We start from the raw sequence: 25,440 nt of genomic DNA, 5'->3' as shown, positions 1-25,440 counted from the left end.
ACAAACTTCAGCAGCTGCTGGACCCTTGGATATATCTACACTAGTTCAGCATTGCTTTCAAGGATGTGGCCAAAATATATGCTTTCTCCCCCTGCTCTCTGTTCTGTATGTCCCAAGGGCTGCATTTCTATGTTTGAGTGTATGGGGCAGAAGTAGATGGGCAGGGCTTATTTTTGGTACAATCTTTGAGACCAGCACTGAACTATGACAGCACAGGCCCGGCTTCCTCTGGGCTCAAGGAATGGGGAGGCCTGCTCTCCCTTCACTTAAAGGCTGTGCCTCCTGGGCTTCATTTGCACAATTAAGCAGCCTCCAAACTGAGTCCCTTATAATTGATCTAAATATCATTATCTTGTGCCACACAGATGTCAGGAGAGGTATCTCTATACAGTATTGCATCACACTGTATGTACATGCCCTCTCTCAGCAGTAGTCTTGCTTTGGCCTCAAGAATCTGTCTATAAGACTATGTTATGTCTGCATTATATGTGGAAGATGCAACTGCAGCACTGGAAAGCATATGCAAACTATATTTAATCTAGCCAGCTCCAGTACTAGCAGCAGGGAAACTATAGCAGTATGGAGCTCAGTAGCACCCCAAACAGAGAACCCACACTGCAATCAGAGCCATCACTGCATCCCTGCCACTGGTACCAAAGCTGGTGAGATTAAAGCTAACTCAGGTTTTCCACCAGGTGAACAATCATACCTCTGACTGCATCACCTAAGAGAGAGTACAATCCCAGATGCTGCCTTCTTTGGTCTTAAAAGCTAGCTTGCCCAGTTACAAGCCTTTGGTTTTTCATCTCCAAGTGAAAAAATGCAGAGGTGAGGAGTCATAGCAAACTCTTTGATCCTCTCTCCATCCCTGCTTGGCTTGAAGCAGATCATGGATGCCCTGGGCAAAAGCGGGACTTAGCCAAGATATGGTGTGTCATTTTCCCCGTGAAGAAAGTGCCTTTACTAGCCTCCAAGCCAGCATTGAATTGGACCAGTTTACCTTTCCAGGGTAGCTCTGAGCTGTCTTAGGCTATAGATAAGTCTACAGCTTGACCATGTCACGTATCAAAAGAGGATGTGGTTTTCTTGACTCATTACTAGCATCAATTTCACATTCTCCTACCTTAAATACATAATTGATATTTCTTCGATCAGAGCATTTGAGAGCAATAAAAGCTATAGTGTCCAACAAAGTATTCTGGAGGATGCATGGTCCAAAAATGGCTTCTTCTGGGATGTCTTGGGTGGTATGAACAGTTGCCAATACATCTGGAAAATGGTAATGCAGGGCCTTGTTATCACTTGTCCAGAGAAGCTTAGGCAAAGATGTAAGTTCCATCATAAGCCTGTAACAAAGCAAGGAATCACAATTAAATCAGGGGTAGAAAACAGAAGGAGGAGAGATGAATATTTATTTATGTGTTTGTTTATTTATTCAATGTGTATACTACCCTTCCCAAAGTCTCTTATCTATATCACTGCAGGGACAGCTATTAAACATAAACAGATGTAAGTGACTGGAAATGGGTTCAAATCTGTAACAACAGAAGTTCAGTGCACATAACTGTTTTGATAATGGCCGAAACTGTTTTAAGGTAAACTTGGATGGATGTAGTATTAGACTTTAACTGATTTAGGTTAAATAGTTCATTGAACTTCTGTCCCAGATCCCCTCCAGATTCAAATTAATTTGCAGTCCCCCAGCATTCCAGAATGATTTGCACCTCCCTGCAAACCCCCCTCCCCCACAGGGAGGCTAGCCTTGGTCCTAGTTGTCTGCTCCAAACAAGCAAAGAGGTGTGCTCTAGAGCCCCCCCAAGCTTCTGGTCTGGGCCACTGCAGGCATGTGGTTACATTTCTGGAATAAAAAATGAATGTCTGTTCATTTGCTTATCGGTTCTATCTACACAGTTTAGACTAACCTGTGAAGATTGAATTGAATCAGCCTCAGGCCTTTTGACTGTCTGTACGTAACCTATGTGTTAAGCAAAGGTATTAAAGAACTGGAACTGAATAATAGTGAGGGGGAACATTACAAGGTAGCCAGACACAGACCTAGTGGGGAGCAACACCCTGGCATTTGTGGAGTTTGCTTGGCACATTGGAGCTTGCATCTTTATTAATGTCCAGGCCAGGAAGAATAAAGCCAATGTATTTTAACTCAGAAATTTTAATCTTGTGCATAAGTCAGTTGTCTTTTTCAGGGTGTTAAATCACATATTCCAGAGAGCCAGTTGTTCCTACAGCTCAGACTGTTTATAGCCAGGAACCTGAAGCTTTGGGTACAATAGGGAAAATCTTCAATTGACGAAAATAAAGCTGAATTAGTTCAGCATAATCTCAGGCATCCTGTTTATTGCAGGTTACATGCTCAGGGTCTCTCACAACAAGCATTCCTTGTCTGCTTCAGCCAAACAAATGGAAATGCTTGGATTATACTGAACTATTGGGACTTTTCTTCATCAGCCAAAAACTTCCCCTATTGTGCATACTACCTTTTCTTTTGCATCTGTAGGATTACTGGTCCTACTGTCCTGGCTATGCTGCAGTTTGGGTGATTGCAGGTTTTTATCTAACATGCTGGTCTAGTGTCAGTTGGACACTGAGTTTTCTTCTTTATTTCCTGCCCTGTTTTGTTGAGCAATGTTGTTGTGAGCTGATAAACAGCTGCCATGTGGTTTTTGTTTGCCACATCTGCCTCAGTCTGCGTGTTGGTTCTGCAGATCCAAACTACAGATGGTTTGATTTCAAATTCTATTCAATCTGAACATAGAGTCCATGGGGCTGGTTGAATAGAAGGGTCATTTTTGTCTTATCTTGCTATACAAAGTAAGTTTGTATGTTTTATTACTGCTATAAAAGCCAGGGCAGATGACTACTCTTCTGCAAATGTCCCTAGGTAAGGATCTCAGACAGTAATAACAGTGGAGGCAGGGAGAGTGTGTTCTTGCATCACAGTCAGCTTGCAGGTATTTGTCAGTAATTCATGGAGAAGAAGCAGAGATGCTTTTGCCAGCATATCAGGCTTGAAGCTGGGAATTGTGCCTGTGGTGAGGTGTCAGGCTGGGACTGTCATTCCAGCCCACTCCAATTTGTTGACTGAAATAGAGCTGTATCCAACTCCCACAGTGATCAATGGGAAGAGCCTCATTTACTCCAGTAGGAGCTGGATCAGGTCCATTAAGCAGAGAAAAATTAAGGAGAACAGCACCAAGCCACAAAGATGTCTTAGCTTAATAAATACTGAGAGAGAAGAACTGAAGACCCAGTATAATCCTTCACACTCTGTGCCAGCAGAATTAATTTGTTGCAAAGCCACTCATGACTTAAACAGCAATGATATAAACCATTCAATGCACAAAAGAGCTGCACTGATTGAATGAGATTATTTTCTAAATCAATTTAGGTAAATCACTACTATGTTCTCATGGATATCATAGATCTAAACTTCTAGTTTGCAAATACTTTTAATATTATGCACAAAGCAGTACATTTTGTAGTATCAGGTTCTTAACAGACAAGCCAGGCCAAAGATGAAAAAGGGGAAAGGGAGGAGGGGGAAAGGCCCCTGGAAGATATTGCATTTATGACATGATTAATATGTTTATCAAACCATAAATCACAACGTCACAGGTTCAGCCAATTTATGGCAACATAAAGTGGCAAACCAGCCACATAATTGCTCTACATATAATGTAGAACACCTTTGTGACTGGTTTGCATGACACTGAATTGAATGTATGGCATGTATTTTGTTCCAGATTGGGGCTTCCCTACCAATGTCAACAATCAGATGATTGTCAGCATTGGCTGAGGGCAGTCCCAAGTCTCATACTGGACCTGGGACTGCTGCCAGCAATGATTGTTGGCACCAGTCTTAGACAACCCCCAATTGTGAACCAAACCCCAGGGCTGGTGCAGTCACTTAACTGTCATCCCTAGCCGCAGATAGTCCAGGTCCTGGGGCTACCCCCAGCCTGATCCCTGGAGATGAGGCTGTGGGGCATCTCAGGGTCCTGAACCAAGACCCAGGGCTGCCTACGCCTGATCCCAATGCTCAGTTGAGCTTTGAGATGAGGCACAGTCCAGCCCCTGGGTCTGGGACAAAGCCATCTCTGGCCCTATCCACAGATTTAGCTTGGGGGCAGCACAATTGGAGGAATTTTATAGTGTCACTGGGTGTAATTTCCAGGGATGGCTATAAAGCTCCTAGAGGTCAAAAAATGGCATAGAATCATAGAAAAGCAGGGTTGGAAGGGACCTCAGATGGTCACCTAGTCTAGCCCCCTGCTCAAATGGGGGCAGGGGCAGGGGGCTGCGAGTCAGGAGTGAAGGCCACTGGCAGGGCTGGGGATAGGGGCTGTGGTTGGGAGTGAGGGGCAACAGCAGAGTTTGGGGGGGCAGGGGCCACAGATCAGGGGTGAAAGGCACTGCCTGAGCTGCTGGGGGGCTGCAGCTTGGGGATGAGGGGCACCGCCAGGGCTGGGTGGGAGGCAGGGGGATGCAGATCAGGAGTGAGGGGCATGAGGGATGGGATGGGTGACTGTAGGTTGGGTGTGCAGGACAATGGCAGCACCAGGGGTCTGCGGGTTGGGAGTGTGGGGCACCAGCAAAGGGTGGGGGGCACGGTACTGCTGTTTGGGAGTGCTGGGATCACTGGGTCCGGAGTGAGGGGCAGCAAAAGGGTTGGAGGGTGTGGCTTGTCAGTGAGGGGCAACAGAATCAGCAGGGGCAGGGCACTGGCATGTCACTGCCCCCTCACCATCATATTCTTTGCCATACCCCACCCCCAACTCCCTGTGACAGATGTCCTCTTTTTTGGACCTGGAAATATGGCAACCCTACCCAGCCCCCTAACCATTTTTGTTGCCCTCTGCTGGACTCTCTCCAATTTCTACATGTCCTTTCTGTAGTGGGGAGCCCAGAACTGAACACAGTACTCCAGTGGAGGCCTCACTGGTGCAGAATAGAGGGGAATAATTACTTCCCTTGATCTCTGGCAACATTCCTAGTAATGCAACCCAGTATGTTGTTGGCCTTCTTGGCAAAAAGGGAACAGTGTTGACTCACATCCAGTTTATTGTCCACTGTAACCCCCAAGTCCTTTTCTGGAGAGGAGCTGCTTATCCAGTTGGTCCCAAGCCTGTAGCAGTACACGGGATTGTTGCATCCTAAATTTCCTGTATCTTGTACCCTGCTGTATGGGCAGTATGTCCTGCTCTCACCCACCACACATTTATGTTTTTCATTATACAGAATGCTGGAGGGTGCCCTGGTCTTATCATAATGACCACCAGGTTTGTGCTCAAGGCATTATGGGCCAATTGCATGGCTCCATTCCACCCCTACACCATGCCCCAATCCTCACAGATATCATCCGCATTAATGTTCCGTCTCATCACTCGCGTAGGCCTTCCCTGGGCCCTCAGCCTCAGACCCTTTGGCCTCAGCCAACCCCACTCTGAGTCCTCAGTCCCCTCAGACTCTTATGCAATACCTCCCTGGGGTGCCAGTCCCTTCGGTCTTTCACCTGGCCCCTCTCTGGGCTGCCAGGCCCCTTTGGTCTCTTTCTGGACTCTTCTGTTCCTCCATTTTTCCCCAGCCACTCTAGACCTCTGGCCCCTTGTTAGGCCTCACACTATTCCCCAGCCTCTCATTGGGCCACTGGACCCTTCTGATCCCCCTCTCCCTTTTAGCCCTACTGGTGTTACAGATCACTCTTGAGCTTAGGTGATGTGTAGGGAGGTCATGGGGGGGCATGTGCCCCCCCGAGAGCACTAGTCCCCCTTCCCCCCCTTGACAGCAAGCGCTCTGGCTGGTAGGGGGGCACGGACAGTGCTAGTGCCTCCCCTTAAATTGGCTCCATTGGGACTGGCCACTGGGCAACCCCCACCCAGTCGCCAGCTGGCTGCTGGGAGAACACGCCCCCCTCCCCCAGTCATGCCCTGCTGCTGCTAACCCAGACTTGAGAGGCACAGTTGCCCATGCTCTTGATTTGGCTCTTGCTGCCCACACCTGAGCACTTTGCTCCTCATGGCTACTCCCAGGTGTGGCTTTGAATCGATGCCCCTCTCTCTGCCCCATCTGGGCCCTTTGCCCATCCTGGCTACTCACAGGGGTGGCTCTCTCTAGCCACACCCCAGGCACTTTGCCTATCATGACTACTCCCAGGTGTAGCCCCTTTCTGTCCATACCTCGGGCACTCCCCTCATAATTACTCCCAGGTGCAGCCTTTGGCCCTGATCCCAGCTTTCCTCAGGCACTCTGCTTGTAGATCCACTGGTCTTCTAATGCTCTCTGGGCCTACACAGTCCCCCTCCTTCCTGGCCCCTCTCCAGGCCCACATAGTCCCACTCTTCCTCCTTTCTTTGCTGTTAGGGTGTGGTCCCTTAGCCTTCCTCTTCCACAGGGTAACCCACAAGGCAGTGGGGGCTGAGGCTTTAAGGTGCCCCATATTTGCTTTTCACTAGGGTGGAACATGCATGGCATTTCATGGAGGCTGCCCCACTACAGGCAGCCCCACCATGCTAGCCAACCTTAGTAAAGTACGGTTTCAGGTCTTACCCAGGACCATCCTCCAGGCTATCCTTCCCTGGAGATCCTGATGTTATACATCCATCCTGAACTATGGGCTTCCAAACCCATTCCTTGCTGCTCTTGGGCTACCGACCTCTGGGCCCCCTGGCCCCAGCTCGGGCCCTAGTCTCTCTGGGCTCACCTTTAGCCCTCCTCTGGGCTCCAGACTCCTCATTAGACCGCACCCCCATTCAATCCTTCTTTGTGGGCTTACCCAGACCCCATCCCTGTGTCCTCTTCATTTGTTCCCTCTCTCTGGACTCCCCTGGACCCCTCAATAGGTCCCCTTCATTCAGCCCCTCTCTCTGGGCTCCCCAGATCCCTCACAAGTGCCCTACATTCAGCCCCAATCTCTGGGCTCACCCAGATCCCTCACTGGGTCCCCAGGAACCTCCTCCAGCTCCTTAGATCCTATCCAAATCTCCAAACTACTTAAAATTTTGCCCTCCCTACTGACCTTTTGGAGCTGTAACCATCACGCTGAAGCAGTAGATCTTACTGCAAGCTCCTCTCAGGGCCTGGGCTTACACCTGCTCTAAGTCCAAACCTCATTCCAAGTCAGATGAATCCCTCACCTGCCAGCTCCCTGGGTCAGCTGTCTCCCAGTTAGCCCTGCCCCACATCTGCTTCACAGGCTGCCTGACTCTTAAAGTAGGAGACAGTCCAAGTGCCCTGCCACATATATCCCATCCCCAACATTGTTTATCCTGCCATGCACATCTGGCATAGCAGGATGCACAACTGTTGGGATGTGGTAATCATGCCATCATTTTAATGTCTGCCAAGGAGCCAAAACAGTGTGGAGAAGTGAAATAACATGCCCAAGGTTACAGAGAAGGTAATTAGCAGGGCTGGGAACATAACTCAGGTCTCCTGACTTGCATTGCATTACGTCAACTGGACACACATTATCTCTCCTTGTGCTGTACTCCTTACAGGCAGTAAAATGAAAATGGATAGTTTTGCTTTCCATCCTGATTCTCACATATAATCATGTTTTATTTGTATGATGTTAGACCATCACAGGAGCTGATTTTTTTATAGTATTTTAAAATGGTTTTCATCTAAAATACATGGATTTTTTAAGCAGTGAAAACCTGCTGGTCACATTTTGTTTTTAGATAGTGTTAAAGAGCCCATAAACTTTAGATCTTAGCTGCTTGAGAGTATCTCCAAGTTTAAAAAAACCTTTGGAATAAATTATGGATCTTAAATCAGATCCTTAGTATAGGTAAATTATACCATTTATAGAAATTGAGAAAATCTACAAGTTGGGATTTCAGGTGTTTTCCCTGCTATTATTTTAACTGCCTACGTATGTTTCTAGAAAATGGCCCCTATCACTGATTTGCCCATGGGGGAACTGGCTTCAGGTGGTATCCCTGAACTAAGGCCCCTGGCAGATATTCAACTTAAGACGCAACAATCAGTTAATTGTATCTTAAAGTGTAACTCAGCCACACGTTCATGCAATTAATGATGAGACAAAACACTAAACTAGCCATGGTAGGGTCCTTGCTAGCTGGCAGGGACTGATCAGCTGATTGTTGGCTAGCAAGGACCCTACCATGGCCAGTTTGAACCCCAGTCTAGTCCAGATCCAGCTGAGGAGGAGGAGGACGATGACGAGGTTCCTAAAGACCCAAGGAGGGGTCCAGGAGCCTAGTGAGAGGCAGAGAGTGGAACTGGTGAGGGTCCAGGAACCTCAGGGGAGGGAGTAAGTGGAAGAGAACATCAATGAGGATACTATCTGTGAGGCATGGGGTAAGGGGGGAACAGAGCCCTGAAATTAGCCCATAAGGCAGGGACCACTGGCACCTGCTGGTCATTTGGGAGAGCAATTTAGCAAGCCCTGGGTCAGCCTCCATCACAAAAATAAACAACAGCAAGGCATGGTGGGTGACTAAAGGGATGATTATCCAAGAAAGTGCGTGCTGCAGGGACTCTGGGGGCTTTGTGGCCACTCCTGGAGAGGCACCCTGTCACACACAGGCTCCCCGCTTCATTGGCAAAAAGGGAGTGATTGAGGTCTAATTCCTGATGGAAAATCTTGTCCTGCCATGCATATGTTGTATGGTAGGAGATATAGGTGCACTGATATATCAGTCACGTATCAGATCAGCACCAATAACAGGAAAATTAACATTACTGGCAATCGGCTGTTTTTGGCTGATAATGTCACCTATAAATGCTGCGCATGTATGCAGCCAGCAATGTTTCCCAGCAGTCTGCTGCCCAGTCAAGGCGGTGAATGCGACTCCAGGACAGGGGACAGGACGGAGCCAGAGGTGGCTTGTCCAAGGTATGTGGGGGCATCTCCCTGCCACTGTGCACACCACCAAGGGAGGCATGGGGGCATGGGCCCCTGCCAGATTTGCGTGTATAGTGAAGGTGGGCTGCCCACTATAAGGTTGGGGCCAAGGTGGCACCGGCTTCTTCCCAGTGTGGGGCTGGGCCTAGGCCGCACTTGGGGTGGGTGAGGTGGGCTCAGCTGCATGAGGCAGGCACTGGGAGGGGTGGCTATAGGAGGCCTATGGGGAATTTTGGCATGGTCATAGCCCCCAAGCCCTCCCTAGTGTTGCTGTTGCCTGCCCCAAGCACAGCCCCAGCCCAGCCCATCCACTGGGAAGAGGCCAACACAGTCCCTGGCCCCAAACCTGCAGCAGGCAGGCTGCCCTTGCCCTGCCCACAACTCTGGGGTTGGGGGGAAGTACATGCCCCCCATGCCTCCCCCAGGGGTGCATGCAGCAGCGGGAATCCAGCCCCCTACCACCACCACCCCAGATGAGCCACCCACAGCTCCACCCTCCACCCCACCCCACCCCACCCCAGAGTCACATTCACTGCCCCTGCCCCTCTCACTGTCAGGGCATCGATCTGCCCTCCCCCTCCTGCCCCCAAAAGACTTACTGGCAGGATGCTGCTCTCCAAGATACCAGGCTGCATCTTTATCAGTGGACCTCTGGTAGGAGGCACAATTGTTGGGATTGTGGATCAGATCCCACCATGCCTTTAACTGAACATTTGTCGGCAGCATAAGATATTGCTGTTCCCTTTCATATGTAAGTATCATCCCTCTCATAAGAGATACCAGAATTCTAGTACCTTGGAAAATGAGTTCCCATTGTGGGAGAAATCAGTCATTCTGGATTTTTCTTCCCTGACCTCTTGGCCACCTGTCCTGGAACAGAAATCAGCAAATGCATAGAGACAACCTCCCTTCTCCAAAAATCTCATTCTGTGCACCAATATCTTCTTTCAGGAAAGGGACTCTTACTTACAAATATAGAGAATAAAGCAGAGTAAAGTCTTTGCTACCTGCTGCCTTTCTTCACTTGAGCACTTGTCAAAGGACTACTGAATTATAAAACTAAAGGCGTGAATGTCTTGCAGACTGAAAATTTGAACATGTGCTAAGAAAAATAATTTTTGGAACTATATGCAAAAGCACTGTGCAGTGATTCCTGCCAAAACATAGTTCCCAGCACGTGTGCAGATCTAAAAGGATCCAGAGACAAAAGAAATACAGATGGGAGCCCAAGGCATTAGCACTATTGTTCTACATCCTCCTTGACTCCAGTCCAATGCTTCTAAAATAGACATGCCATCAGTGACCCACAAAAGGAGAAACATTCCCAGATTCTGCATGAGGAAATTGGACATCTGAAAACTGCCATTTCCACTGGATGTATGTTGCAATGCACATTACTTCCTTCCCTTCTACAGATCCCAGCTATGGTAGAGTTTTCACAGGTTGGAGGTAAGGACTGGGAGCATTACTGCAGAGATAGCAATCCCTAATTCTGTGCCCAGCAGAACTGGTGCAAGCCAATCCTTCTTGTCTACAGAAATGAAGGGAAGATGTGGCTCCTTGCATTTTGACATCCCCACCATAGGAAAAATAGTTGGAGCACTCTCTTGCAGCAAAACCTATATAAGCAGATCTTCAGCTCCACTGCACCCTTTCCTTAATAAGAGGACAAGGGAAGAGGACAAGGACACGATGGGCAACTTAGTCGTCATGCCAGGTGACAAAGCTAACATATTTAACGATTTCTTTGCCTCTGTCTTCCTAAGTAGGGACCAGTTCAGCCACCTCCCTGCTGGGCCCCCCTCGGGCCCCGGGAGAGACACGCCTGGGCCAGGGGTTAGCGAGGAGTTAGTTAGGGTACTTCTGGAGAGGCTGGACGTGTTCAAGTCCGCTGGTCCGGACGATCTTCACCCTAGGGTTCTACAGGAACTGGCCGAGGTCATTGCGGGACCCCTGGCGCGGCTCTATGAGCACTCGTGGTGCTCTGGTGAGGTGCCGGAGCACTGGAAGAGGGCCAATGTGGTCCCTATCTTCAAAAAGGGAAAAAAAGAGGACCCGGGAAATTACAGGCCAGTTAGTCTTACCTCAATCCCGGGTAAGCTCTTTGAAAAAATTATCCTGGCACACATCCAGGAGGGCCTTGTGGGGGAATGCATGCTCAGGGGCAACCAACATGGGTTCATCAGTGGCAGGTCTTGTCAGACCAACCTGGTGGCCTTTTACGATCAGGTCACCAAATCATTAGACGCAGGGGTTGCTGTGGATGTAGTCTTTCTGGACTTCCGGAAGGCTTTCGACACTGTCTCTCACCCTGTCCTCATCAAAAAGCTGGGAGACTGTGGTGTCGATGCCCACACGGTCAAATGGGTCACCAACTGGTTGGAGGGCCGCACCCAGAGGGTGGTAGTGGATGGGTTCTTCTCGACCTGGAAGGATGTGGGCAGTGGGGTCCCGCAGGGCTCGGTCCCCGGGCCCGCACTGTTCAACATCTTCATCAGTGACTTGGATGAGGGGGTAGAAAGCATCCCTGTTCAAGTTTGCTGATGACACTAAGATGTGGGGGGATGTGGGTGCACTAGAAAGGTGCAATAGGCTACAAGCTGACCTTGACAGGTTGCAACGGTGGGCGGATGAGAATAGGATGGGGTTTAACACTGATAAGTGCAAGGTGTTGCACATGGGGAGGAAGAACCGGCACCACACTTACAGGTTGGGGAACTCCCCTCTTGCCAGCACGGAGACGGAAAAGGATCTTGGAGTCGTCATTGACTCCACGATGAACATGGGCCGGCAGTGTGGGGAGGCAGTCAAGAAGGCCAACCGTACCCTGTCATGCATCCACAGATGCATCTCGAGCAGGTCCAGGGAGGTGATCCTCCCCCTCTATGCGGCACTGGTCAGGCCGCAGCTGGAGTACTGCGTCCAGTTCTGGGCGCCACACTTCAAGAGGGACGTGGACGATATGGAAAGAGTCCAGAGGAGGGCCACTCGTATGATCAGGGGTCAGCAGGGCAGGCCTTATGAGGAGAGGCTACGGGACCTGAACCTGTTTAGCCTCCACAAGAGAAGGTTAAGGGGGGACCTTGTGGCCTGCTACAAACTGGTCAGGGGGGATCAGCAGGTATTGGGGGAGTCCCTGTTCCCCCGTGCGCTGCCAGGAGTGACCAGGAATAACGGTCACAAGCTGGCGGAGGGTAGGTTTAGATTAGATATTAGGAGGCGCTACTTCACAGTCAGGGCGGCTAGGGCCTGGAACCAGCTTCCAGGGGAAGTGGTGCAGGCTCCTAGCCTGGGGATTTTTAAAAGGAAGTTAGATGAGCACCTTGCCGGGGTCATCTGACCCCGGTGCTCTTGCCAAGGCACTAGATGATCTACCTAGGTCCCTTCCGACTCTAGCTACTATGAAACTATGAAACGATAAGCCAGAGTGGGAAACCTAAATATTATCTGATTAGCACATCTCTCCATCCAACCACTAGCATCTCTCACCTATAACAGATTAATGTTGTTGGCTTGTTTCTAAGAGCCTGATGGAAATGAGCAAAGCTCAGTGGCAAAGTTCCCAGTCCTATAGCACTGGATAGAAAAGGCTCAGCAGGACAGTTATAGCTATATTAATTTGTTGTGCAGAAACACCAGTTCTGTGACGTATATGAGAAACATTCTGCTTGTATGCAGGGAATGGGCTTGGTATAGCAAGTCCTGCACTACCCATGAGTGCTGAAAATTTGCAGTATGTGAAAAACAAAAATCTTTACAGGCCAAATATTGCATCAATTGCACCATCTAGTGCATAATCTCAGAATAACACAGCCCTCTCCTGCAGAATTAGGGCAGGCTAGATCTCCAGGCCTTGTACTGCCCACTTGCCCCACTGGGGCACCTGTGAGACCAAAATTATACCAAGTATCTTGGTATGACCCTGACAGCTTCCTTATCACTCCAAGGCTGTCTCTAGATCAGTGGTTCTCAACGTAGAGTTCTGCAACACGCTTTTAGGAGTGTCATGGTGTGTGAGTGGCTGCCTGGTGGTCTGGCATGGCCCATCCCTGATGTACATGGGGTGGTCTTGTGGAACTGCTGATGGTGGGGAGAGGCCAGCTGAACTAGCTTGGCCTGCATCAGATGGTGCTGCCAGCTGCAGGTGCCCTGATGCTCAGATGGAATCAGCACAGGAGAAGCAGGAGGAAGGCACAGAGACCAGAGGCCAGCAGCAGACATGGAGTTTGTCCTCTCCCACTCAGTTCAAGCATACTCCCACTGCCCCCAGATTCCCAGGCAGTCTTCAGGAGCCAGCCTTCAGGACAAGAACCTTTGCTTGGGGTCTTACAGTAAATGTCTGCCTTCTTGACTGCTCCATGTGAGAGACTGCTGCTAACAAACTGAGAGGGAGACAGCTGCTCTGTGGGTAAGGAAATGAAGTTTCAGTTTCTTACTATTGTGTAGCAAACCTTGGTGCCTACCCTCTAGTCAGTCCAGGGATCCACAGTGTTTTTGGGCAGAGTGCCAAAAACACCTGCAACCTCAACTTGTAAGATGTTGGTGTGCCAGAGGCAGATGGTGCAGGTGCCAGGAGGGGCCTGATCCTTGTTGTGGCAGTGCAGCCCCAGCCCCTGCCCTGATGTTCATCCTAAGACACATGCACACCAGCCACGAGCAATGAACCAAGCCGGGGCTCTGTGGACCACACTACAGCTGCCTGCAGCCTCCTGGCTGCCTACCACAGCCAGCCAGGCTCTGGGCAGGCAACTGCTGCCTGCCATGGTGCCTTGGCTGCTTGCAACAGGTGTCAGGGAGGCTGCAAGCAGCTGCACCGGAGTCCACAGCGCCTCAGCCCAGCTTGTTGCCAGCAGTGGGTGCGCATGTGTCTTGGGGTGGATGGTGGGAAAGGGTCTGATGCTTCACTGCCACAGCAAAGATCAGGCCCTTCACAACTCCCTCACTGTCCACCGTGAGGTGTGCATGCAAAGCAAATTGCCTTCTTCACGTGTTACACTCTGGCACATGTTCCAGAGGTTGCCTACTCATGCGTCAGACCACTATATCCATGCATTTAGGGGGCTCTGATCCTGAAGTGATCAGTATGTTCTGATTTAACTGTAACATTGCCCTAAAAATAATGTTTCTGCTTTATTTCCATGTACTTAATTTTTAAAAATTGTAAAAGGGTCTTTTTTGGGTTTTGTTTTTTTTTTAAAGAAATCTCATCTAAGGTAAAGGGACTTCAGAAAAAGGGTCTGAATGCCCTTTCATAAACATGTTGCTTATTAAAAAAAAACAAAACTTTTTTATTGGTGTGCTGCTACATTCAGAAAAAATTATGAAAAGGTTCCTCGCGTCTAACAAGGTTTACTACTGTGTTGATGCCAAGCCTGAGTGCAGCCCTTGAACACGTGCTCAAGAACCCTGGGCTGTGTGTTGTGCCACTGCCAGACTTGATCTTTGGGGAGCAGGGGCAGGAGCAAGTGTGTAGGGCTTGCTTTGCCAGCACTGGTTCCAGTCTGGGGAGGGAAGCTGTACAAACAAGCTTGAGTTTACTCTGCACAAGTGCTTGGCTTGCCTCATTGCTGTTATGTCTGAGCACTTTCTGGTCATTCCATAACCCACCAACTAACATTGCTCAGTTCATGCATTCCCTCTCCCATTCATTTCCCAGTGGAAGAATGGCAATGGAGATTGTATTGGTAAGGCTTGGTTTGGGGGAGATATTTTAAATGTGTGTGCTGCTCCTTGTATATGCTTACAAAAGCCTGTTGAAGTGCACCTTGCCTTTGGGGTCAGAAGGTGGTGAGGTTAGGGATGTTTCTTCGAACCTGGGAGAGTTTGTTCCACAGTTTCAGCCTGGCCCATAGGAAAGTTCTGTCTTCTGTACAGAAGAGCTTTACGTCTGTGGTAGAAAGTCCACTTGTGTCCCTGAAGTGGATCTGTCATATACAGCCTCTCCTTCCTACAGCTTTGTCTTACTCTTTTTCCCAGAGCCTTGAAGATAAGGACTGAGACTTTTAACTTGCCTTGATGTGACAGGAATTCTCCTGCCTGACCTTTTGAATTTCCTTGAGGGGAAAAACGATGAAGGAACCTTAAGTGGAAGTACAAAGAAAAAAGGAGAGTGTAGGACAGTGGCAGGGCTTGAAGTAGAGCTAGGAGTCTGTAAAAGCTTTGCAGGCATCATGGACAATGGGTAGAGCTCAGATATCCAGTAGGGAGCTGCAGTGAAGAAAGGGTCAATATTTGGGATATTTTTTTCCAAAAAAACAACTGCTATTGATAACTCTTTTGGTCTTGGACACTTTCATAAGTTAAGCTGTAATTGTAGACATTTTAAATTTTTCTTAATAGAAAAGATTTATTTTTGTGTTCAATAACTACTTCAATGTAAATTACTATTAAAATCAGAGACCATTTACTGTCAACCACAGTGGGTACATTTTTTGAGGCTTGTGAACTGAAAACCTAAAATATTGAGAAACGTAGTGTTGTTATTTGAACAGTTCTAGGGCGATGCAAATGAACAGGGTCTGAGAGGAGAAATCAGTCCTGCTTTGTCCAGTGTCCTGTGACTCCCATTCTAACCTTCCTAAAGTTCTATAAGATTTGGATTTATTTAGAGTGCCTCTGGCACCCATTACAAGCTCCAGTCTTCAGTTACTCCAGTAAAGCACCAGAAAATCACAGTTCTGATGCTAATGCATTAGGGAGGAGTACTGCTGGCAGAACATAACGCCAGCAGTAAATCAGCTCTGCCATTTTTGTTGTTCTCCTACCACTCATTGCAAGTGCAAAGAAGAGATGATATGTAACAACTGAATTGACTGTAGCTTGTATCCAGGTTTTAGCCGTGTTGGTCTGGAGGAAAAAGCAATCAGGGCTTGTGGACAGAGGTGATATCTTTTATTAGACCAACAAGATTTTTGCACAAAAAAAAAAAATGTTTTTAAGAAATTTTAAACTTCTTTTAAAGAATTTTTTTTTGTGCAAAAATCTTGCTGGTCTAATAAAAGATATCACCCCTATCCATGAGCTATTGACGTACCTTGGTCTTCTGCTAAATTCTCTGCAGGGGTTTTCATTAGGTATGAGTAAACTATATCAGAAAGCAATGATTGAATGCAAGAGAGGCAGCTCCCCAACTATCAGAGGAGTAAAATTTTGCAATCATCTAAGTAAAGTATTGGGAGCAAAAATAAAACCTGATTCTCTTAAAGATTGAACTGGATAAGTCTTCCAGAAGGGATGGTACGGTAGGCAGGGAGTTTTAATACAACGTGTATAATGTGGAGTCAGGTTTTAGTGATCTCCAGATTGGGGAACAAAGGAAGCTTTTATGGTGTGGAAAGTTTTTGGTGATACCATTACTTACAACATTTGCTGGTTGCCACATAGGGCCCTGAATGCAACTAGTTTCAGGAGCGAAAGAGCGGATTTGGTTGAGGTGCCGTGACACTCCTGCCAACACAAGGTGTTCCTGCCTAGGGGACTTTTGAGCTTCCAAGTCCGGGTGTTCCAAGGACTGGTGTTCCTGGCTAGAGGGCTTGCTCTTCTACTCAGGATCATATCGTTCACCACATTTTTGGTCAGGAGGGATTTTTTTTCCCTTAAATCAGATTGGCAAAACTCTAGGGAGTTTTACTTTCCTCTGTATCATGGAATATGGTCCTTCTTTGGGATCTTTCAGCATATGTTAACTAACTACTTCAGTGCCTTTGCAGTGGCAGGTTATTAGCAGTGTTCTTCTCTCTCTTACCTTTACCTATGACGTATTATAGGGTGCTCTTGATTTGAACAGTATGCCTTGTAAATGTGTTTGAAGTGGTGATTTTTCTGGAGATTCCTTGGTAAATTATTGCCTGTGAATGCAGACTGGATTAAGTGGCCATGGGGCCCCTTCCTGTCCTATGTTCCTTAGAGATGCAATGCAATATGAGAGCATAACATTGCAAATACTCACCACTTATACTGTGGTGGTGAAGCAAAGTGGGATAAGACCGAGATGAGCCAAATGTAGAGCTGAAATGTAAACACCTGAATTTTGGTAAAGGGTCCTTGGATCTGAACCAGCCCCTCTGGTTTTCATTCCAGTTTGGATCCACAACCAAAAAAGACCTACTTTCCCAGCTTGGATGTGTTTTAGTTCTTGCAAGAGCACCTGAGTTTACAGTTCATGTACTTAGAATGATCTCAAGCATGAACATTGTGTAGGAATAAGCCACTCTGCCTGCCTGTCTCACTGATGTAGGGCTACAGCTCAAACCCGCCACTCTAGTTACAAACTCTGGCTGCAGGATGCACCTGGTCTCCTTGGGAACATGGTTGTAAATTCCTGAGGTGGGGGGAACTTGCTTATCCTCTGTCTCGTGTAAGCCTAACCTCTCACCTGAGAGTGCTGACCAACCAGTGTCAGCCATAGTCTGAGAATACTGGTTTACGGTTGCGTCCAAGGGATGAGGTCAGAAAGATTATTTAAGGGCCCCTCCATCTTGGGGGAGGGACAAGAGACATCTTGGAACTCATGCAGAGGTGCCTGCCTCCAGAGGAAGCTCAGTCAGCCTCTGGATGATACTTGTGAGCAACTTACCTGAATTTTACCTAGTAATGTAGGATGAAGTGATCTAGAAACATGTCAAAGGGCTACCATGCAATTTCTATTTGCTCTGGAATTTTCTTTTGCTATTTTTCTGTCCTGTAGCCCTCCCCCAACCTACTCTATACCCAATAAAGCTACCCACTATAACAAGCTTTGAGGTACATGCTTGGGAGGGATGGGACACACCCTTCTATTCCTTTGGCTTGGCTGGCCAAGGGAGACTACTTTCTGTGCTTCAGGTTAAAGGAAGCACCCCAAGATCTTGGAGTAGGTCAAGTGCCCTCAAGGTCTACAAGGCCTGTGTACCCCAGGGGCATAGGGCCCGAGCAATGACCAGACCCAAGGTGGTGGCAGACTTGTGGGTGTGCTCCAGGAAGGGGGTCAGCTAGACACAAGCACCCTGGGGAGACACTTGGAGCTTGGTAGGTGGTCAGGCACAGAGAGGTGGGTGGCTCAGCACAGGAGCTCCCCCTACTGACCTGCCACAGATATAAACCCTAGAACTGATGCATCTACAATCCCAAATCCTGACCCCCAGCCTAAGCCTAATGTCGGTCTTGATTTAAATACTGTGGCCACAGCAATAAAGTTGGCATAGTTTTGCCAAAAGCTATCATCATTACTGCAAATCTTTATATGGGGTCATAATTAGAGATAGAGAAGATCTATTAGGGTATCTAGGTTTCCTTTCAAAAGTCGGAGTAAATGGGTTACTTGGGTAACCATAGTGACAAGCAAGAGACTCAGACAGAGACAGGATCATAAAGTGAGTTTCTAACAGCTATGTGTGCCTATTTTTAAAGAATTGAATCATGAAACTATCACTGTCTTTCATGGGAGCTTAATTTCCTTAGGCTAACACCATCCTGCAATTCCCTGTTATAACCCATTAATATCTAACAATCTGTTCCTTTCTCTCCTTGTGCTTTACACCTGCCAAACACTTGCTGGTAGTTATCCGTTACTGCCTAGTTTTTGTTTCCATAAGCTCAGCATCTGGGGTTATTCACTTGTTCCTGAGAAGTCAAAGCTTCCAGCCTTTAATTGGCTTGGCTGCTCTTCTTGTAACTCCCCCCAGTACTGAAGTGTTAATAACACACTTGTCTTGATCTTGCTTCTCTAAAAATTATTCTTAAATATTGTTGTCCCCATGCCTTTAAGTCAAACTTTTAAATCTTCATGAACTTTGCTCCTGGTTCAGTTGTTTTCATGACATTCTCATATGTTAGTGTTACAATGGTTTTCCAGGGAAATGCTTGGTTATATTGCATAATTTCCACAGAATTATAAAAAGTTAAGGGCAGAAAAAGCCTGTTTTGCCATCTCCCCTACCTGAGCACAAGTCTTTTCTTGCTCCCTCTAAAATCAGTAGTAATTCCTTCTCTCCTCACTGGCAGCAGGAAGCAGACTTCGAGCTTGATCCCAACCTGCACATTTTTAAATGAATCTAAATAGAACAGTAGCAAATGGCCCAAGTATCACTTCCAAGACTTCTAAAGTGATGCTGGTCCATACCCTAAATAGACTCCATTCCCAGCTCTACCACTTGCCTGTTGGTTAACCTTAGGCAATTAACTCAACTCTACCACTCTGTGCCTTAATTTCCCATTATAAAATGGAGATAACATTGGCATTCTTAGTGAAATGCTTTGATAACTGTAGATGAAAACTGCCATAAACAATTTTTCCCCTTACTGTATCCAGTTACTAGATGTAGCCCCTTGGTACCTACCTAGATAATTCTCCTTCAGCATTGTCATCTACATCCTTCAGTTATTCAGAAACACTTTCATCAAAATACTGAATTAAGGTGTTGACTAGCAGTCTTGCCAAGCAAACAGGACTGAGGTGGTATTGATACAACATTTACACTACTGCAACTGTTCAGTCTAGCTACAAGCAATTATCAAGTGCCTATCACAGACCTGTAATCTCAGTTTGAGTTTCTGACATGGCCCTGGTACACACATAATACAGCTATGTATTATGTATGTACCAAATGCTGCATTATGATGCACCTTCCACTGTGAGCTGCTTAACCATTTAATTTCCAGATGCATGCATAGCATAGTGTCAAGGTTTCATGGTGCACAGTTATGTAACATGCGTACATGGGTCATCCCCATTAAAGGGCTTTGTATGGTCATGCTGCTCCCTTTTCCTTCATCTGAGAAGGAGTTACTTTAGCCCTTTGCAAGGCTATATTAGCCAGTATTTAGCAGATGACTGTGATGAGGTTCTGGCCTTTCTTTTTCCAGCTACTTGGAGAGGAGGGGAACGTGGAGCAGCAGTCCATGCTCTATACTAATGTGCAAAGTCACAAAGAAAACACCATTAATGCAGGTGCACACAGGAGTAGAAATCAGATCTTCCCCATTACATTTCTGTAGGTTGGATACAAGCCAGTCTTCAAACAAAGCTGAAGATCTGAAACATACATGAGCATGGAAATACTGTTATGTAGAAATGTTTTCTTGGTTGCTTTCTGAGGAGTCATAAATCCAAAGTCAATCACAGACCCAACGATACTCCCATAGACTCAACAGAATACATAATCCAGACTGTTTCATATACCACAAGCAGGATAGAAGTATAAAAGGACCATATCCTTATACAATGAAATTGGCTCTTTATTAAGGTAACTGTTTACAAAGGAGTGGAAAAATCAGCTGTCATTCCAACCTTAGGTATACACACTGATTTCTCCATGCGTCTGTCAAACTCTTTCATCCTGCCATTTTATGTTTCTCCTTCCAAATTCTGTGCAGGTCTGTACACCTGCAAATTACAGCTAACCACTTAAAAACTAGACAGCACGGTGGCCAGAAACTAGCCACATGACTGAAGATTTTCCATCATTAGAATGCAGGAGTGAGATAATGGCTTGCAGTCTGTGTACACTGGAGGAAGAAAAGCCTGGAAAAGCAGTTATGAGCATGATCTATGGAAAAACAAAATTTGTTGGGCACAGGACTCAATGTAGTGGCATAAGTGGGGATTTCTGAATAAGGAAATTGCCTCTTTTTTTGCTTCGACTGTGTTCCATGTTTATTTACCCCAAAAAACCCTTTTCATAAAGAATATAGCTAGAAGCCACCAGTTCATAAATTCAGACTAATTATTCAGGCTAAAGTCAAAACAATGCTAAATCTTGCCATGCCTGTTTCTCCTGTTGCCATCACAAATAGCAACCTCACCAGCAATCCCGTAAGTCTAATCATTACATTCGGATCTTGCAGTTTAAGTTTATAGAATTTTGTGATCTGCCTTTTAGTGAAGGGTACATTTTGGGCTGGGACATGCTATGTTTCAGTCTAAAGCCCAGAATCTGGAATGTCATCACCTTCTGGAGAGACCACCTCTATTCAACACCTTTCTGTTATCCCCTCTCATACTTCTCATGAAAAGTTCCTATTCCTTTGGGGTTTCCCACATGTGGGCTTCTGAAAGTGAAATGAAATAAAATATTAGACATACTATTTAAATGAAGGATACTCTCCATATTCTGTCTCTCACAGGTGAGAACTCTTTATATGGAAGAGATTAGGAACTCCTTGCTTTATGCCATGGGCTCCTCCCCCCCAGTGTTTGATGTACACCCACCCACACCCCATGACACCTGCATGGACTATCTGCATATGGACTCAACCCTGCCCCGCATGTGGATTTTCCCCTGCTCAGCATGTGTCTGGATGCACATGCATACGCATACTGGCTCTCTGGCCTTTGGTGCCAAAATTCCCAGTTACACCTCTGCTCTCCCATTAGATGGCAAACCTTTGGAGCCAGAACTTTTTCCCAGTTCTACATGATTCCATCTTAGCCAGGTTTCACTGTCTATGAAATGCGGTGCTCATACCATGTGTTCCCGGCTTGCTTGTTCCACAAGCAGTAACCAGTGTGCATTGAATTGATTTGGAAGGTTCAAATTCCTGAGCTGGAGACTGACCACATGGAATCTGTGTCCCTTTTATTACAGGTTATGTTAGTAGCACAGCCTACAGTTAAGGTTATGCAATACTCCTCATTCTAAGGCCTTGCTGTAATTTGCTTCAAAGTCAGTAATTATTTGGGCAGAAGTTGTTCATGCTAGGTTTCTGCCTTCTGTTATTTTTTTTTCTAGAAAATTCAGGCAACCCCCCCCCCCCACACAAAAAACTATCCAGCCATTGCTAAGAATGAACCTAATGCTTAAAAATAAAGTTGGTTGTTCATGTTTAATTCTGATGACCTTTCTTTGAAAAGTTCTAGGACCCATTGCTTTGGAGTAGGAACCTGAAATCTGATAGAGGTTGTTTTGTCATCCCCATGAAAATCTGACCAAGTTATAGGCCTCTGAAAAAAAATCAGTTTGCACACGCACTGTACAGATTTCTCTAACGTTTAGCAGCTAAATTCTCCAAGGATTTTGCTTATGTTCCAAATTGGGACTGGGGATTAGGGCTTTTTTCTGCAATTGCACCTCTTGGCAACTGCAGGTTTTAACAAGTCAAGGTCCAGAATTGTAGGCACAGAAGCTGGCTCTCCTGTGCTGTCAGTGATCCTCTTGCTGAACCCAAAAGTGAAGGAAGATGCTTAATTGGAGTGCTAACACAACAAGCATTGACCTGCAGGTGGGTCAGAGAAGACAATCAGACAAAGAGCTTCAGGGAAGAGACTGGTGTTAAGAGTAATGCAATTGTGCAATAGTATCATTACTGTTTCATGATGCATGCACACAAGAGGCGAAGTTCAGGTTGCAAAGACAACCTTATTTCTGACATTCTCTATTTTGAAAGACTTTGTGTTCTTTGTACATGCAATCTTCATTCCACATAAATAAAGGTAATGGTTTCCTTACTCTACAGTTTGTTACAACCTAATACTAGGGAAAAAAGAAGGCTTTTTTAACAGTCATTCAAGGTAGGTTCAAACTGCTTGACCCAATTTAATTGTGGGGCAAATTTCACCAGCAGTTTAAATAAGTGGAGACATGTCATGCCATCAGTTGTAATGCATAACTCCATGGTGGCAAAAATTGGAAGTCAGGCTTAAAAACTCTTGACAGCATATGACTCAAGGTCTGTACATTCCCAACAAGTCTTATTAATCATTATTGTGACTGCTCTGGACATTTATTTAACTGATCCCTAAAGAAATGCTGATTCCACTTTATAAAATGTTAGTCTGGCCTTGCTTAGAATAATAGGTATTCTAAGACACCAGCCTCTTGTCTGAAATGTTTATTACCTCCTATTATTTATTATTATAAAAAGCTCCCCAGACTACTTTACCTGGAGGAATTAGAAGAAGAAAGACACTATTTATTCACCTTATTTACTTTGTACATTTGCCAGAACTTTGTGTAGAGTTAATTTTACTGTTTTTCTGTTTCATTGCCTCTGTCACCCAGCAATAAGGTAGAAGGAAAGACATATTTCTAATAGTAGAAAAATGTAATTGCAAAGCCAGTTAGATATAACTGGGCATCTCTCTTCCCAGCCTCTTTGTACTGAAGGAAGCCAAATATAATTTTGATTCCATCAAGGTGGAGCAAATGGACCTGGTTACCATGATGGATCTGAGCGTACACACCTTGGAAAGAAAGGTTTGCATGCTGGTGCTGCTGTTAATGTGATGAAACAAACCTGGCTAAATGCTGTTTGTTTCTGGATCCAAATTGAGTACATCAGCTGATCTTGGCTAATAGACCCCTGAAGGATATTCCTAGAACCAGGGATAGAATTTGAGCTTCTTTTTCAGCAGTGGCAGGTCTAGATCCAAGGATTCAGCATGCAGATCCAGCTTAGTTAAGCATGAGTAGGGACTGCCCACCAATGCTAGTATGATTTTCACTGCTTATGTCCCTTTGCAAGAGGTAAAGAGCGGTTTGATTTGTGCTTTGCAGACAGCATCATGACAACGATAGAGTGCTGTGGGGAAACTAGGATATCTTTATTTATCAAGGCTATAACTGGTGTCCTTTACAGGTTCTTTCCCTCATCCTTTTATCTCCTTTATCCTTAACACGCTCCTGCTCTGGGCTCTTCCCTTTCAACTCATCCTTTTGGGAGGATAGAGTCCCTGTAGCTAACCTGACCTAGGAATCTGAAGATGGTAGAAAGGAAGAAAGTTGCATACGAAGCATGAACTTAGCAGCTCAGGAGACAAAAATAATGGTTTCAAAGGGGAACCCTAATGTGATGGAGCCAGCATGGCTTGTGAAAACAACTGCTCCCATATGACTTTCATAATCCTCTAACTTTCTTTATCACATCTCCCAATGATCAGCCACATACCACTGATTTGGCAGCTTCTGCAAAAAAACCTTGGGACATCTGCTGCCTAATGTTCTCTGAAAAGACCAGAAGACGGATTATTGATTTGAGTATAGCCTGAGTTGTACTTCTAAATCTTAGGCATGGAAACTGGATTCAAACTCGAACAGAAGTCAGTCTGGATGTCAGGGATGTTGATCGAGCAAGCCTGGCTGGGCCAAGCACATGAGTTGCCACACCTGCTCCTGACCCCTCGCTCATGTGGCTGACTCAGTTCTCTGCAACCAGATTGGCTGCTGAAAGCACCACTCACCCCTTTTAAACACACCTGCAGCCTCAGACTGCAGACATGCCTTCAGAGAGCCCCAGGTTATTCCTGCAAGCCTTGCATTCCCAGTTCTCCTGGATTCTCATGACTTCTGATATGGCTTTAGCTTTCTCTGACCCTGATCTTGGATCTCCCTGGAAGCTCAGTGCTGGTTCTGCTCTGTCTGGTTTTCCTGGTATCCTGACTTGGTTTGGCTTCCTTTGACCCTGATCTCAGATTATCCCTGGAACTAAGCACTGGTTCTCTGACCCCTAGCTCCTGACCATGGTTTGTATTTCAGACTACATATCTTGACCCTCCCATCTCAGCTCTGGTAACCTGTACCCTTACCCTGCTAACCTCCCAGTTGCCTCCCCCAGGGTCACACGCCCAGCCACCTACATCCCGGCTGAACCCTCACAGCAAAGCATACTTCCACAGACCCATGGTGGTAAGAGGGGACAGATTTCTGATGATTGCTATACAGGGGCTGGAAGCCCAGATTGCGACCCTGCAAGCCCAGTGTACCCTGCTTCTGCACCCACCAGGGAAGCCAGCTCACTTGGTTCACCCTGAACTCCAGGTCCCACCAAATTTGAGGGTGACCCTTGCTGCTTCCAGGGGTTCATTAATCAGTGCCTCCTTGCTTTTTGTCTCTGCCCCAGAACCTACTAAACAGATAAAGCCACGGTAGGGCTGATAGTCCATTGACTGATGACACCCTGGTCTGGGCTTATAAAGTTTTGATGTGCACTGAGTCCATATTGCAGAGCAAACTCTGCAGACCCTAAGACAAGGCTGCCACCTGGTGTCAATTATACCATGAAGTTTATATGGTTGGTAGCTGCCACTGAGTGGAACAAGGCAGCTCAACATTTTCATTTCTGCCAGGGGCTTCAAGACCATATTAAAGATGAGTTGCCTGGGTGGAGCTCCCAGCTACTTTGAATGGACTCACTGATCTCAGTATCTTAATTGATGCCCATCTGTCTGAAAGACAACAAGAGAGTTGGGCTAGGCCCTCAAAGAGCCAGTGCCCCAGGGGATGCCATGCAGATAGATGTGGCTAGAAAACAGCTCCCGCTGGAGGAGAAGGCTCATTGTTGCACCACCCAGAACTGTCCCTGGGGGTGGGTGAGTGGGGCAGCTGCCCTGGACCCCGCATTTGATGGGCCCCGCCCCGCAGGCAGTGCCCTACAGGCCCCACCATGGCCGCTAGCTCTTCAGTCCAACCACTTGCCACCTCCCCACCAGCCCTGCACAGACTGATATGCCCTGGGCCCTGCAACCCCTAGAGATGGCTCTGGCACCACAAAACTCCAAGACTCACCCTTGCTGCTCACCCTTCGCCTACAGCACCCGTCTGGGGTGGACATCTTTGTTCCAGCCCTCTGAGACACAGGAG

At 46.7% G+C, this 25,440-nt stretch overlaps 1 protein-coding gene across 2 annotated transcripts in view; it reads right to left on the bottom strand.

Annotated features, from left to right (window-relative positions):
* ZNF488 (zinc finger protein 488) overlaps positions 1-25,440 on the bottom strand; it is a 46,223-nt gene that overhangs the window by 14,418 nt on the left and 6,365 nt on the right. For both annotated transcript variants that reach the window (XM_090057387.1, XM_090057388.1), the window contains exon 2: positions 1,124-1,346. In XM_090057387.1, the coding sequence (XP_089913513.1) occupies positions 1,124-1,342 (219 nt within the window). In that variant the 5' untranslated portion in view covers positions 1,343-1,346. The remainder of the gene's footprint in view (positions 1-1,123; positions 1,347-25,440) is intronic.

This window comes from Crocodylus siamensis, chromosome 7 (genome assembly GCF_052110815.1).
Source record: "Crocodylus siamensis isolate JL-2025a chromosome 7, ASM5211081v1, whole genome shotgun sequence".
NCBI classification, from domain to species: domain Eukaryota; kingdom Metazoa; phylum Chordata; order Crocodylia; family Crocodylidae; genus Crocodylus; species Crocodylus siamensis.
This window is presented reverse-complemented; position numbering and strand designations above follow the sequence as displayed.